At 37.8% G+C, this 16,887-nt stretch overlaps 1 protein-coding gene across 1 annotated transcript in view; it reads right to left on the bottom strand.

Annotated features, from left to right (window-relative positions):
* Nucleotides 1–16,887, bottom strand: part of ATP8A2 (ATPase phospholipid transporting 8A2) — a 727,903-nt gene that overhangs the window by 148,183 nt on the left and 562,833 nt on the right. Inside the window, exon 36 of the mRNA XM_044668968.1 lies at nucleotides 16,632–16,739. Within this exon, the coding sequence (XP_044524903.1) occupies nucleotides 16,632–16,739 (108 nt within the window). The remainder of the gene's footprint in view (nucleotides 1–16,631; nucleotides 16,740–16,887) is intronic.

The raw sequence follows: 16,887 nt of genomic DNA, 5'->3' as shown, positions 1-16,887 counted from the left end.
CACCTGGCCTTTCATATCAAATTAAAACATCATCTGATCTTCTCTGTATCACTATTCCACTCCCTTCATCCTCATTTCAGCCTTTTAGCTCTCTATACCATCCCTAGCACCTTGATTAATTTATCTAACCCAGTCTCATTAGTTTGTATGCCACCTTTTAAACTTCTCAACTTTGAATTCCATCAGGCTAAGATTTCTTCAATTTATTAAGTCTTATGTCCCTCTTATGTCTTCTATTCACCTTGGCACCCTTAGGCCCCTAGACTATACTTTATGGCAGTATAAGATGTTTTCCCCATCTAGTCCATGAAGTAACTTTTTTCTAAACAATCTCTGAAATTCTACATCTTCCACGAACTCTGTTGAGGCTGATTATAGTCCAGATGACCACTCATTTCCTAAAGGCTAAATCTTTAGCTAGACCTGAAATTTTCACAGCTAACTCAAACACTTCAGTTATACATTTCAGCTTACTATTGCAAAATACACTGCCTGGTCATGTATCTTACTCTTCAAATGAACCATTTCCTTTCTTTCTGAAAGAGTTGAGTATATAGCTCATGGACTTCCAATTCAAGAAGGTTTGGCCCTTTTCCTCATCTTCATTGATTTCCCTTGGAACACACCTTGGTCTTCCATTTCAACCACTTTCTCAACTCCAAAGACTTCCCTACTCTATCTCAGATGCCCTCAAAAGTGCTCATATATTATGACTTAACCATGGTCCCATTTTTTTGCCTTTTTTGAAAATTATACCACCTTCTTTGATCATTATCCCCCATCCCTTTCTGCGCTCTCTCTCTCTCTCTCTCTCTCTCTCTCTCTCTCTCTCTCTCTCTCTCTCTCTGCTGATGGACTCTTCACCAAACTCTTGAAATTTACTCTCCCAAATCTATGATGCATCCAATATTATGCCTAGATTTCTTTTTTCTATTATTATAGCTAAATGAATTAATATGTAACAGCAAAGATACAAAAGCAGATATAGGCATGGAGGCACACACTGAAAGACTGAGGAAATAAAATCATCAGTAATCATCTCTTCAGCTTCCCAAACATCTCTGTTATTATCAACATAACACATGTTTCATGTAGAAGGACATGTGTGAATCCTACTGCTAACTTTGCTGTTGGCTAAGGTCAACTGGTTGGAGTATTAAGAATATTAGTTTTTCTTTCTTTTAGGTTCACTTTTTAAAAAAGACTCAACTTCTGTCTTAGAAGAATCAATACTAAGTATTGGTTCCAAGGCAGAAGAGAAGCAAGGGCAAGGCAGTTAAGGTTAAGTGACTCGCCCTAGAGTCACACAGCTAGGAAGTGTTTGAGGCCAGGTTCCAACAGGACTTTCTATCTCTAGGCCTGGCTCTTTATCCACTAAGCAACCAAGCCACCTCCTAAGTTCCCTTCTGTCTAATTGAATCCTTCTCTTTCTTCTAGATTATAGAAGATATCATATGACCAACAAGATGGAGAATTAGAGTTCTCTTAGCCCTGCCATACTCATGATTTTTGAAACCTTTCCAAAATATAAATTAGAGACAAAGCATTTTCAGCTACCTCCACAGTCTATGTAAACCAAACTAGGTAAAAGTTCAATAAACCAACATCAGAGAATGGTAAAAAGCTTTAGGAATGAACAGGAGAGAAGGTTAATCCCTAACCCCTAATATGCTCACTTAACACTCTCAGTAGCAGGGTTGTAAAATTTATTCCAAGAATATGCAAAATAAATTAATTCTACACCTCATCCAACTTCCTTCCTCCAAGTGCTGTTGACCTGAGGATTTAGAATAGAGATTCAAATGACAGAAATTTGCTCAGTCTATAATAGCAATTAAGGATCATTATAATAGCAAGGAATAATAATGCTCTGTGCCACTATGGAGATCAGTCAGAGAATTGAAGAATAGGTTACTAAGACAGGATGTGTTTGTGTGTATATGTGTGTTGTATATGGGTCTTTGTGGCATTCCACTATGCCTGAAAGAAGGAGCCCAGCATTCAACTGAAGGAAGTTCTAGGCCCTAAAAATCTTTTGTGGCAGAGATCTAGGCTGATGAACCATGAGTTACTAAGCATGAGAGGAAGCTAAGATAGCTCTGAAACTTAGCCCTCAGGAAAACTGCCCCAAAAGGGAGAGAGTCAGAAAGTAACCAATAGAAGGGGGGGGGGAGTCTGAAATAGTCAAAGATCTTAGGAGGAAAAATATTCAACAAGATCTTGAAAGTAAGCAGATAAACCAACAGGGGAGACATTAATTAATGAAGGACAGCAGAATATTATTGAATGGTTAAAAGGAAAATAAGGATTGTGAAAGCAGAATTTATGACTTGTACAGCAGACATAATTGGGAGGAAACACTAAATCCCTCAAAACTTGAACCCATGATGACAAGTCACCCTAAAAACTAGAGGATAACTGAGTGGGAATGCAAATACATGTAAGTAAAGAAAAAATGGAAGAAGAGAAGCAAAAAGCAATGACTTTGAAAGTACAATCTCCATAAAGCAAAGAATAGTGACCTCAAAAACAGGATACTTAGAAACAACTTAAAGATTAGAGAGCTCCCAGAAGAACATGACAAGTCAAAAAACATGAATATCACAATGCAAGAAATAATATAAGAAGATTAACCAGAACTTCTAAGCACAAAAGATAATGTACCAAATGAAAGAATTTAAATCATTTCCAGAAACACAACAAAACAATCCTATGCTGCAAGTTTTAAGACACAGTGGCTAAATTTAATAATTCCATTGACAAACAACAAATTATACAAGAGGCCAGGAAACAGAATTTAAAATATAAAGGAAAGATAATCCAAATAACAAAAGTTTATTCTGAACCCACTAGAAACTAGAGAAGGGATCAAAATAAAGTGTTCCAAAGAACAAAGGAACTCAAGATGTAGGCCCAGGTAAACTACCCTACAAAATTAAGACTAACCATAGAAGAAAAAATGGTGACAGTCAATAAAAAAGATGCATTTAAAACATTCTTAGAAAGAGAATCAGATCAGAAGAAATCATTTGCTTCTCTCTTCCTTAAAAACATAGCTCAAGCATTATTTAATGTACATGATTTTCCCAATGCCCCAACCACTAGTATATTCCAACTTCTTATATTTAACTATTTTGTATAAGCTTGTATTTTCATTCTGTGTGAGTGTGCACACTCCATAGCCTAATACATATTAGACACATAAAACTTGCTGTTGATTAATTTTGGTTCAGGTTTTTTTCCCTCCAACAATAACTATGTCCCACTCCACATACAGTCTCCTTAGCTAGCCATTTTGTAGATGTATGACACTGCAAAACAATCACCACCATTAGGAAAAATAATTTCCAACCTCATGCCCTAGTGGTGGTGGTTCAATAATTCTATCTTCATATCCAAATGATATATTAAGTTTGTACTAAAATATAATACAGAAGTTACAAGAGAAAATATTAGGACAAAAGAAAACGGCTTTCTTTTTACTGTATATGAGTAGACTTCTGAGGTTTACATGTTTGAAAACTGCTACATTTACACATACATAGAGCTCAGGGAATTTCAGTCAAAATATTTTCAAAGGAATAATTCATTCTCCAAGTTTTTTCACTAGTTTAGTCTTTATCAACCTTCCTTTAGTTAACTGAGTAATTTGTGCCTCATTTCCAGATAGCACACTAAGAGAAAGAAAAGAATGATGCAAATTTAGTTGACTCATTTGCTATAAAGAGGATTATCTTCAGTAACCTGGAACCTTCCTACAGAGGTATTCTAAGTAGAATCAATATTGGAAAGGTTTGGGAAGAATGAGTCATGGAGTAGGATAAATGTATATTTGGCTATGTGTCTCTGAGTATACCTATAAGCCATATTTGAAAGAATGTCACTTTTATAATGATGCAAATGCCAGAGGAAGAGATTGGGCTGGTTGAATTTTGGAAACCACACAGTATTTTCAGTGATCTTGAATTGCTTGTTACTGCAAAAGCTCATATTTTTAGCATCAATAGTCTACTCATGATGCTATATAGCTGCAAATCTCTGAAATGCAACAATTAAAGAACAGAAATTACAAATACTCAAGGGGCAATAAAGAAGAATATTGGGCATAGGTGGCATGCAGTATGTTTCCAATGATGGAGTGCATTCATGATGTATTTTTTAAAAATCCTTACCTTCTGTCTTAGAATCAATACTGTGTATTGTTTCCAAGGCAAAAGAGTGGCAAGAGCTAGGCAAGGGAGTTAAGTGACTTGCCCAGGGTCTAGGAAGTGTCTGAGGCCAGATTTGAACCTAGGACCTCTCATCTCTGGGCCTGGCATTCAATCCACTGGGCTTTAAGATCCTCTCCAGTTATCTAAATCCAACTTAGAAAATATGTTCTGGAAGGTCAGAATGATGATTAATCTCACGTATAGTACATAAAAAGAATATGGGGCAGCTAGATGGTTCAGTGCATAGACAGCCAGGCCTGGAGTCCAGGAGGTCCTTGATAGAAATCTGGCCTTGGGCACGACACTAAACCTCAGTTGTCTAGCCCTTACCACTCTTCTGCCTTAGAACCAATAGTATCAATTCTAAGACAGAATGAAAGGGATTTAAAAAAAAAGAAAAGAAAAAGAAAAGAATACTACATTTGGAGTTACAGGACACTGGTAAGGAGATAGTTTGATACAATGGAAATTCAATTAGATTCAATAACCATGTATTAAACATCTTTGCTATGTGCCATTGGTTCTGTGGTGAGAATCTCTGGATAGAAAATTTCATATTTTGATGGACAAGCCACCTAAGCTCCCCAGGTCTCACTTTTCTCCAGTAAAATATTGAGTTGAACTAAACGAGTCTCTTATATAATCTCTAGGATCATAAAAGATAATCTCTAAGATCACTGATTCAAATCTCTACTTACTACTTATCTTTAGGCAAGTCTTACTTAGCCTCCCCAGGCTTCAGTTTCCTTATCTTTAAAATGATGGATGAGCTGACCACCAGTAAGATCCAATCCAGCTCTTTTTTCGAAAATTCAACGTTACCCTCATACCACAATAAGGCATCAAAGTAACACTTTAATGAAGATTTCAGATCATGTAGTTTTCATTATTATCTTTTATACAACATCATGGGGAAGGGGCAGGCAGGAATTTAGGGTTTAGATAACTGGAGAGGATCTTAAAGCCCATGAAATCTAACTAATTTATTTTACAGATAAGGGCCCTAGAGCCCCAAGAAGGAAAGTAAATTGCCCAAGGTCACACAGTCACTTAGTGACAGAATCCCTGGTCTCCTGACTTTCAAACTAGAACTCCTTTTGCTTCACTATTACTGATGACTTGATTATTTTTGTAGCTCTTTTCTGGAGCATCTCTAATTTCTCCATCTTCCTCTGAAGGTAGAAGAGCTAACACGGGGCAGTACTTTTATCTAGAATGGAAGAAATATGATTTAATTTTGAAGAAGCAGAGTGATAAAGTGGGATGAGTGTGGACTTTTCATCAGGAGAATTCTAGGTTCAAATCACATCTCTGACAGTAGTTGTATAAATCACGAGTATGTAATTTCCCTGCTCTAAGCCTTTCCTCACTATTAATAGGGGACAGTAACACCTACAGCATCTACCTCACAGAATTGTTGTGAAGATCAAATGAAGTCAGAGAGATCAAGAGCTTTGCACACCTTAAAGAACTCCATGAATGTCTATGGTAATTATTGTTAGCATGATTAGGAACATCAGCCGTCACAAATGTGAAGCTGCCATTCACTCAGTAGATGTTGGAGAGGCAAAATGTAAGAACTATTTTAACATGAGTGCTCTGTTTGTATGTATTCTCATGTGCTAGGAGAATGGAAAGGTTCCAAAGCCACATCAAGTACTCTGCAATGAGTGGGCATAAATAAGGAAAACAAACAAAATCAGCATATCCTGGGAACATCAGTTTGCAGACAGATTTCTCTGACTAACTTCAGAATGAACATACAAGTGCCAACCCCACAGTTTCCTATGCCAGTGATCAGATACATAACCCATAATGAAGGCAGCCATTCTGGTTAATCAGTATGAGGAGTTTTTGAAATGAGAAGCCAAAGAATAAGAATTTTTAAAAAACCAAATCTACTGCCCCCAAATTGAAGATGATGGCTGGACTGTGGGGTTCAGGAGAGTGGCTAGGAGAAAGCAAGGAGAGGGAAGACTTTAAGAAATACTAATCCTTTCCACAACATACTAAGTCAGAGGAAAGAATAAGAATTTGAAACCTGTTTGACAGAGGGACGGTTGGTCATTATGGAGAAAGGCCTCTCAAAACTGCTGCTCCTAGAACAAAGTTGGACTGTATTTCCCAGTTCCCTTTCCATCACTCACTTTACTCCAGTTCAGGGACATTCACCTAATTAAGATCAGTCAGAAATACTGAAAGGCTGAGGGGGACACAATTATGGCTGGCAGATGTGCTCGTGATACCTTGCTTTCCTTTTCCCTTCCTGGTAGTTTGACATTGAGAAGAGCTCATCTGGGTTAATTTTACCTTTCAGCCATGCTAATGGCCAGTTTATTTAAGGCCTAGCAGGCCTGGCAGTGAGAGTTTAGACTGAGATTTGTCTAGAAGAGGGATTGGTCTAATCAGGGTCAATCAATTTAATGCAGTCCCAAGAGACTAAGAGTAAATCAGGGCTTGTGACCTTGGCTTATAATAAACAGATTCACATTTTTTCATACGTTGATTAATAAAAACACTGCTTGATTTCACCTGGTATCTCCTCAATCGGACTGTGTGCTCAAAAAGAAGAACATTGTCTTTCCCTTTTCCTTGTGAATGCAGCATGGGCAGTGCTTGATATTCAGCAGGGATTCAATTAATGTTAACTGACCACAGGTTCTAGAACCAATATTGTGGTTAGAGAACTCCAAGATGCCTGCTTGGATATACAAAGTCCACTCAGTGGTAGACCTGAACCCTTGGACCAATGCTTTCTTTGAGGGTTCCTTCAAAGTGGACTAGATGGACTTCTCTAAAGACTGGAATTAGACTGGTCCTCTGGGATGAGGAGTTTTTAAAAGAAATCCTTTTCAGGATTGGTTGCCCACTCCTTTCCTTATTTAAAATATGACTAATAGTTCAATAGAAATTCAGGGTGACAGGGCCGGGACTTGAACCAAGAGAGAGAGAGAAAGATCCTTTTCATTATACTTTCACCTTTACAGACCGGGATTATGACTATGCCAAGAGAAACGCTGCCTTTTTATGCAGTGGAAGAAGCTAGGCCCATCCTTCTCGCACAGGGATGCTGGGGGTCCTCCGCCCTAGGAAGGGGCTTACCTCTGGCCAAGAGGAAGCCACGTAGGTAAGGACACACATGGGGGAGGCCTGCACCGAAAAGGGGCATTTCTGTCTGAGGAAGGACAGGCCTTAGGAGAAATGGAAGGACCCAGGATGCGGCAGAAAGGACCCAGACGGACGTCTTTGGTTTTGCCACTTGAGGAGCTCTGCGATCCGGAGCCGGGCACCTTCCCTTCTCTGGGCCCCCGTCTCCTGCCCTGCCACCTGCTTATGCCGGGGAGGCCTGGGGATTGGGCCTCTTCTAGCTCTGCTGGTCTTACAAACACCAGGCTGGGCATGGATCCGTATTCAAACTCTGTAAGTCGCCAACACTTAATGCTGACAGTAAACTTTCTCTTGTTAGATGCTGCCAGAAGGATACAAGTGATCTCCCGCCCGTGCCTAGACAGTGTGCTTGCCTCACCTCCCTCTCTCTGAGGTCCTGGGTCTCTAGAGCCCCAGTGGAAGGAAGGAAACAAGCATGTATTAAATGCCTACTCTATGCCAGGGACTACGCTAAATGTTTTATAGTGATTTCATTTGATCCTCACAAGCACCCAGGGAAGTGGATGCTATTATAAATCCCCTATTTGACACTTGAGGAAACAGAGGCAAACAGATTCAATGACTTGCCCAGAGTTGAACTGATAGTGTCTGAGGCTGGATTTGAACTCACACCTTCCTGATCTTAGGCCTGGGGCTGTAGGTACTGTGGCACCACCTAGCAGTCTCAGATCCCCCCAGCACAGATGCCTGGCACATAGCAGGTACTTTAAAAATGACAGTTGATTGACTGACTCTTTAGCTTCCTGCAAGGCTTAGGTGAGGTGTCACCTCCCAAAGGAAGCGTGCCTAATCCCCTGGTCATTAGATCACCTCCCACCTCATCTCGTCTTTTACTCATCTGCCTCCACGTTGGTTTTCCCAGTAGAGGCCTGGGAGGGCGAGGACTGTTTTTCGTTTCTACATCCCATCACTTACGTCTTGCTCACAGTAGGAGCTCACTGAAATAAATTTAATGATTTGTGCCGAGTTGTTTGTGGTTCAAGTAGAAAATTTAAGGCTAATGTATACATTTATTCTATTCCACAATGTATGTATTTATTCCATTGCTATAGCAAGAATAAGTAAAGAATGATAGAATTTCTTCTTAGAACTTAGTAACTCAGCATGACATGGAATGTGTATAATTAGCGATTCCATTGCTATAGCAAATTGGTTTAGCAATACAACTCCATTACTGTAGCAATGCAGTAAGCACACACACACACACACACACACACTCTCCAGATTCTATGGCATGAATGCACATATATCATATATGTGTGTATGTTTGTGCTATAGTATGAAAGTCGCAGCAACAGGAAACAGTCCTGAAAGAGAAAGCATTCCGCAGCCCAGGATCCTATATTAGTCAGAGCCTTTTCCTTGATGAAATAAAGTTAATCAAATTGGGGGAGGGGGGAGTATGCTAAACAAAATGTGGGAAGAAAATTATGTAAAATCAATTCACTTTATACCTAAAGGCAATAATGGAGGAGAACTGTAATTTGCTCTGATTGTTTGGCAGAAGGTACTACTGTATCATCATGTGAAAAGCTTGGCTACAGTCCCGGGACCACGGGCAGCTCTGATCCTTTTGAGCTGGTAGCAATCTCCATCAAAAAATGGTACAGCAGACTCTGTGTCTCTGCGTGTGCACAAGACAACAGGGCTCTAAAGCAGCAGCGTCACTCCAAACAGCACAAATACAGGCTCTTCATTACCAAGAAAACACAACAAAAATGTATATTTGTTGGAAATATAAAAAGGGTCCATGTTAAAGAACATAATTATTGCTTACAGATTACTTTCACAGAGAGACACAGAAGCTACCTTCTCTTTTTCAACATTGAAAAATGTCCAATAGCTTGGACATTCAAGCAAAGAACGGATGTCACTAGTCTATTCTTTACTGATAACATTGGGAGAGGAAGGCCGTGAAAAATGTGCCTGCCCACAGGGATCTGTAGTGAAGACTTCACTAGTTCTCTTTCAAACTTCTGAGTCGGATTCATAGACATAGAGTCTCAGAGGTTATCTAGCTCAATTCCAATATCATCTTTGTATTTGTGCTTGGCAAACCTTAGAGTACCACAGAAATGTGAGTGCTCGTGGTTCTTTCACTCCAAATATGATCTGGCCAAAGCAGAGTATCTTCTTTGTCCTATATACTATATTTCAATTGATATGGACTTTTGTTCATAGGTTCTATTATAAGCTTGTAGCAATTAAGACTATACAAAAAATATGGCCTGCAGAAGAAAGTTATAAGGACCTCAAACCCTGCTTGTCTTATGACTTAACTCTTGTGGAAAGTGCTGATGATTTCCTTTAAAACCATGGAATATTTATCAGCAGCGATTTTAGTATGTGGTAAGTATTTTAAAAAATTATTAACAATTATGATCCTAAAGGAAGAATTTATGACCAAATAAGAGGAAGAGAATCATGTAAAGTCAAATGGATAATTTTGATTATATGAAATTAAAAAGGTTTTGCACAAACAAAAACTAATGCAGTCCAAATTAGAAGGAAAATGGTAAACAGGAACATTTTTTTTATCAGAAGGTTTTCTGATAAAGGCTTCATTTCTCAAATATAGGGAAATTGACTCAAATTCTAAAAATAGGGACCATCCCCTAACTGATAAATGGTCAAAGGATACGAATAGGCAATTTTCAGAAGAAGAAACCAAAGCTATCAATAGTCACATAAAAATGCTCTAAATCATTATTAATTAGAGAACTGGAAATTAAAATAATTCTGAGGTACCACTTCATACTTATCAGATTGGTTAATATGACAGACAGAAAAGGAAAACACCAAAAAAGGGGATATGGAAAAATTGGGACAACAATGTACTATTGGTGGAGTCATGAATGGTTTCAACCATTCTGGATAGAAATTTGGAAATATGCCCCAAAGAGCCATAAAACTTTGAATACCTTTTGATTCAGCAATACCACTACTAGGTCTATATCCCAAAGAGATCAAAGAAAAGGAAATCAGGACCTTTCTGTACAAAATTATTTATAGTAGCTCTTTTTGTGGTAGCAAAGAATTGGAAATTGAGGCGATGCCCACCAATTAGAGAATGACTAAATAATTTGTGGCATATGATTATGATGGAATACAATTTGCAGCATGGTTTCAGAAAACCCTGGGAAGATTTAAATGAAATGATACAAAATGAAGAACCAGGAGTATATAGTATTTAGTAATAGCAATATTATAAGGATAATCAGTTATGAAAGACAGGTACTCTGATCAAGACAACAATTCAAGACAATTCCAAAGGACTTAGGATGAAAAATGCTCTTCAATTCAGAGAGAGAAATGATGAATTTTGAGTGCAGATTGAAAGCATATATATAAAAAAACACCCTTATCTTCTGTCTTAGAATTGATACCAAGTATTGGTTCCAAGGAAGGAATGTGGCAAGAGCTAGGCAACTGGGTTTAAGTGACTTGCTCAGGGTCACGCAGCTGGGAAGAATCTGAGGTCATATTCAAACCCAGGACCTCTCATTTTTAGGTCTGGCACTTGAAGCATACTTTTAAAAATTTTATTTATCTTTTTGTGAGTGTTTTCTTTTTTAACATGGATAATATGGAAATATATGTTGCATGACTTTATTCATATAATCTAAATCACATTGTTTGCCTTCCCAGGGTGAGGGTGAGGGAAGGGAGGGAAGGACAGAATTCGGAACTTAAAAAATTTTTTTAAATGGATCTTAAAAATTCTTCTTACATGTAAGTGAGAAATATTTAACAAAATAAAAAAATTATGTTTAAAAAACATTATTATGATCCTTACTGTTTCAGGGCCCACATCTCCCAGAATGAAATATGAGAGCAAAAGTTTACTGTTCTCTATGGTATTTGTTGAAAGTAACTGGGCTTGATGTCTGATAAAGGTTCACAGATCCAACTGGAGTTAGAACCATAATGGCGTTCCAACTGGAGTTAGAGTGAAAATCATAACCCCACGAATGGGTTCAAGAGAGAGTGCTGTGCCCATGTTCTCTCTCTGCCAGTGAGAGAAAATATTGAGATTTCTATGTCAACAGAACAGACCAACAATAATAAAATGGCAAAATGTTTCTTAGCTTTTTCTTATGAGATTATAGACCAATCCTATGTATGCACAAGGGTGAATGCAAATTCTAAGTAAATTTATCCTGTATTTTTCACAGACAAATGAGTGCCAGGATAAGGGACTGGCTGGAGATGGGAGCTTGGCTCCAAAGATGAAGTTAGTAGTTTTTAGCCTTTGAAGTAAAAGTATTTTCTTTATTTTCCTTCTACTCTTTTATTAGCAATGAACAGGACTTTAAAGGAAAAGTAAGAAAGTTGGTGAGAAGGATTTTTCCATGGTGCACGATGTAATGCCATTTGGTATAACTGCTTATTCAGAAAGCTTAACTCCCTTAAGGGGATTTCTAATATTACCTGAATGCATCTTATTTTCTCTGGCTGGCTGATTGTATAAATCCATTGTGAAGAATTTAAAGCCACTATCCTCTACTGAAATAATACACAGCAGTAACTGAAACAGAGATGATCAGAAGTGGTTCCCATATAATAGAATGGCAGAAAAATATTTGAGACTACTCTGAAAACTAGGAAGAGTCAAAGATATTCTGCAAAGACAACAGTGAATTTCATGCCAAATTATATTTACTCTGAATAAATGAATAAAGCATTTATTAAACGCTTATTATGAGGATTTAAAAATACAACCTAATTAATCTCCCAGATTATAAACCAAAAAATATTCAGATAAGAGACATATCCTCTAAGATTATAACCAAATTGTTAAGGTAAACTCTCAATCAGTGGGATGTGTGAAAACAGGTATGTGGAGTTTTGGGATCTGGGTTTTTGATTGTAGGAGTATAGATATAGAGCCCCAAGGGACCTCAGAGGCCATTTGTCCAACATTCTCATTTTGAGATGAGGAAAATGAGGCCTGGATAAATGAGGTGATTTGCTCAAGGTTACGGAGGCAGTAATTATCATAGGTGAGATTTCAGTACAAGTGCCCTAATCTCAGAGCCAAGGCACTTTTAAAAATCACATTTCCTTTATCTGTGGCCATACCAAAATCCCACCTTTTTTTTTTTTACTTTTGCATGCATGTCCTTTAATTTCTAAAATAATAAATTAATTATAAATTATAATTATAGTTTATAAAATTCTGAATTAAAAGGCATGCATGCAAAAGTAAAATAATAGGATTTTGGTATAACTACATTTATAATTAATAATAATTATTAGGGGCAGCTAGGTGGCTGATTGGATAAGGTACCTGGCCTGGAGGCAGAAAGACTCATCTTCCTGAGTTCAAATATGGTCTCTGAGACTTACTAGCTGCAAGACTCTGGGCAAGTCACTTAACCCTTTTTGCCTTAGTTTCCTCATCTGTAAAATGAGCTGGGAAGGAAATTGCAAATCATGCTAGTATCTTTGCCATGAGAACTCCAAAATGGAGGTATGGAGAGTTAGATATGACTGAAAAGACTGAATAACAACAATAAAAATTACTCCTCCCCTACCCCCACAAATGGAGGGCTTTCTAAAAAGAGTACATGTTGGCCGAGAAGTCCTGTGGTCACATAACTGACAGGAAAAGTTTGATTCTTTGTGTCAAAATTCATCCCATTATCCTAGGTGATTTTAGATCTCTATCCTTGATTACTGTCAAAGGTTCTCAGTAGTTCTGGGCCTTTCATCATTTTCATCATTTATGCCCAGGAAAATGGAAGGCTTGCCCCCTCTTCCACCTCTCATCTTCAATTGCTGAAACTCAACTCATCCTTTAAGACTCAGATCAAATGTTACCTTCACTATGAATTCTTTCCTGAATCACTCCCTAATCTGTCCCTTTCTGTCCTTCTGGACTCATGATAGAATGGAAGGGATTTCTCCTTTCTGAGTCCCAGAAATACTTTGTTGTACTTCTTTTATATACTTCTCAGAGTCGATTTTGTATTATAATTATCTTATAATTCTTATTCCCCCTACCAGACAGAAACATTCTTGAGATCTGATATCTTCATATTTTCCTCAATACTTATACCACAGTTATCTGCAAATGTATGTTGACTAGATGAACAAGTGTTTCAAGTTTCATGCAGGTAGAGAGAAAGGACAGATAACTTTTTTTTATTTAAAATATTTTCCCCTGGGACATCCTGGTTGATTTGACTTATTATGTTTTCATGTTTTGTATTAGGAGGTGCTTTAGGAGAGAGAAAGGCTCTTTGACAACTGAGAAAATCTTTTTTGATTTGATTGCAGTTTTCTTCTTTTGCCCTCAAGAACAAAAACTGCATCTTCCTCTGTGAGAAACCTTCCAAATATAAGGGGCAAGAGAAATAAATATTTAGTCAAAATGGTTTCATGAACTTCATCAGAAGTCATGTAATTTTTCATTGGTTTTCCATCCAAAAGGTTCAATGAAGATATCTGATGACTAGAGAGAATCACTTCTGCATGCCCTAGGACACTGGCACACCTTGCAAGAAATGCTTGCTGTTGTAGGATGCTGTATTTCTATAGCTCTAAAGAATGCAAACAGTTGGGCAAATTGTCCTTGGAGGACTTTAAAGAATTCCTTTACAAAAATGTCTGGAAATATGATTTGGAATGAAACAAATTTTAAAAAAGAAACTCTTTATTACCAGCATCCTCCTAAATATGTTTCAGTTACCTAGAACTACACTGATAAAAATGGCCTGGACAAAGTCTAGGACTATTGTCTTGGGGGGGGGGAAGAGAGGGGATTCATTTTATTAAGCAGAGCGAAACCCTGTTGCAGTTCACTTGACCATTGGCCTCAGTGTTATGACAGCATTTAATTCCTCTTGTGTCCACAGAAAGCCTTCCTGAAACCTAATGCCAGTTTCATGCACACTCTCTACCTGAGTGAGTGGTCATTCAGCATTTTCAAAAGGTGGTCAAAATGATTTTTAAAAATCATCACCTTCCTACAGTTTCCAGAGAAGGAGCAAATTAGTGTATCCAAATAGAGGCTAGATGGCATCAGGACAGGAGGGCATTATTCAAAATAACTCTTAAATTGTAAAGAGACACCCTATTATGACACTCCTTTTCCAAGAGCTCTCCTCTGGTGTAAGAATGAAAAATGATGAACAGCTCTTTAATGCCTCAGACAGCAGAATTCCAATGTGGGAACATGACTACAGGAGCTTTTGACTCCATTAATGAACTCATTCAATCATTCAGGGTAAAGCCTGTGCACTCCAAGAGCCTAGCTCCACAGTCTTATTTTACTCACAGCTAGGTATTAATGTCACCTGTCAAGACATCAATCGGGGCAGGTAAACAGAAAACTGTAAAATAACATGGGATAAGTAGAAAAAAAACATTTTTGAGACAATTTTCAAGCAAAACCTGAATGCCAATTAACAGTTAATTTTCTTTGCTTTGGGACCTGTGGGTCTACACGTCAGGGCAGATGTTAATTTACAAAGCATGGCAGTAACTTGTGTCCTAACCCTGATTTTAATTAAAAAAAGAAATTTAGCTCATTTACCTTTTAAATATATGTCCTTTAATTGTAAAGACTAGTTTGCTCCTCTATTTAAATAGTAAAAATCTTTGCACACTTATTATTGCATTGAGAGTTTGTTCCTCTACACTACAATCCTGTAGGATAGGCAAGAGGCAATCGAATTTCATCCTAATCAATGGATGTGTAAATTAAAGTTAGTAATTGGACGATTCAAGTTTGCTTTATTACCTAGTGTGAAAATCCATAAGCAATTCATTGGGAAGTCCTATTAAAGGAACTGCATTTTGTCTCAGTGCACTGATTGCTCCCTGTCAGCTGTCACTTTCTTTCCCTAGGTTAGACAGCTGTCCATGACAATTGACTCAAGTCCCATCAATTGTTTTCATTCAAAACCCCAGCAAACTTTGTACACACACAAACATATCTAACAGTATACAAATATATGCAATGCAAATATATACAGACATGTATATTAGACTAGATGTACCATTGAAGTCAGAAGGATGATATACAAAACACAGTAAGCAACAGTGCCTTAGAGAGTGGGAGTTATTGTAAATATATACTTCCTTTTTAAAAAAAAAACAACAAACTTTTTTTGTCCAAGTTGCATAAAATACTTTAAATATATTTGATTTGTTTCATTTCACAAAGTACCCTTATCAGGAAAGCTCTTTTTGCTACATAACCCAATGCATTTATTTGTGAGTGGGATATTTTAAAATATCTACCTATATCTTTGATTCATAGGATTTGGTAAAACCTGGAATACATTTTGATATCTTGTTTTCTCATTTAATTTCACAATGCAAAGATATGTTCCAAAAGTGGGGAACCCTAGTGGTATAGGCAAGTCTCAGTTTCATTCCTACACCCAAAAAGATATAATATCCTACTATCCAGAGGATGTCAGAAAATCCTGAAGTATAAAACTGATTGCTATATGCTGAAAAAAAAAAGCAGCAATTCATAGGGGGTAAAATCCAGCAGGCCTGTTCCTTAGCTTTGCCAGGCCATGATTGATCCTTGGCCCGCATCCCTTGGAGCAGCTCCAGGAATGTGAGTTTGGACCAGTGCAGTCTCAGGGGCTGCTTCTAGCTATCACCATTCTAGTTCTCCAGTGCCAAAGATGCTCAGGCAGGCAGGAAGATTTGTTGAAAATCTCAATTATGTTTGTAAAGGAAAGTCTTAGAAATCTAGTCTCTAATGTCTAACCTAAGTATAAACTATGTAATTTTTTAAATAGTCAGAAATTTTATATAGTAAATGCTCTATTCCATGTGATATGGGTTAAGAATTTTGGTTAATATTCTAGTTTTTAGTCCTGCCATATATACCCTATACAGATTGTCAAATTTCAAACAAATAAATCCAGTAAGTAGCTCATATTTGCTCTCTTTTCTTGATTCAGAAAACCACTGCAGATTTCAGAGTGCTTTGCAGTAATCATGATGAACCTCAGCTCCCACGGTTCAGAACCTTAGCTATGTGGCAGTACTAGCTGAAGAACAGCTTCCATTTCAATTGGATGGACGTGTTTTTACTATAAATATCAAACACTTCACCCAACATTCAGCTGGCTCAGACAAACTCTGGGGGTTCTTTTGATTCTTGGCCTTTTCTTCCTTTCCCAATGTAGGGAAGTAACAATAGCTGTGATTGCTGTCAAAGATAGTAAGGAACAAAGAGCACACTCTGCAAAGCACATTCAGCCCCTAGGAGGAAGCACTAACCTGCCCAATCATGTCTGGTGCGATGGGAATGACAGGCCAGAAGGTCGAGTAGACTCCAAAGAATGCCAGCCAGAGCAATATGCTTCCCCAAACAGCCAGGTGACTGAACTAGAGAAGAAAAAAAGAAGTCAGGCCTTTCTGCTCTGAAAGGTTTGGTTTATTAACTCCCCCTCCCCCAACTCTGGTATTTCTAACCCGTCTGGTGAAGATTTTGAGGCTGATATCAAAGCAAAATCCCTGCTTCTACCTGATTTTG

Source organism: Gracilinanus agilis, chromosome 3 (genome assembly GCF_016433145.1).
Source record: "Gracilinanus agilis isolate LMUSP501 chromosome 3, AgileGrace, whole genome shotgun sequence".
NCBI classification, from domain to species: Eukaryota; Metazoa; Chordata; class Mammalia; order Didelphimorphia; family Didelphidae; genus Gracilinanus; species Gracilinanus agilis.
This window is presented reverse-complemented; position numbering and strand designations above follow the sequence as displayed.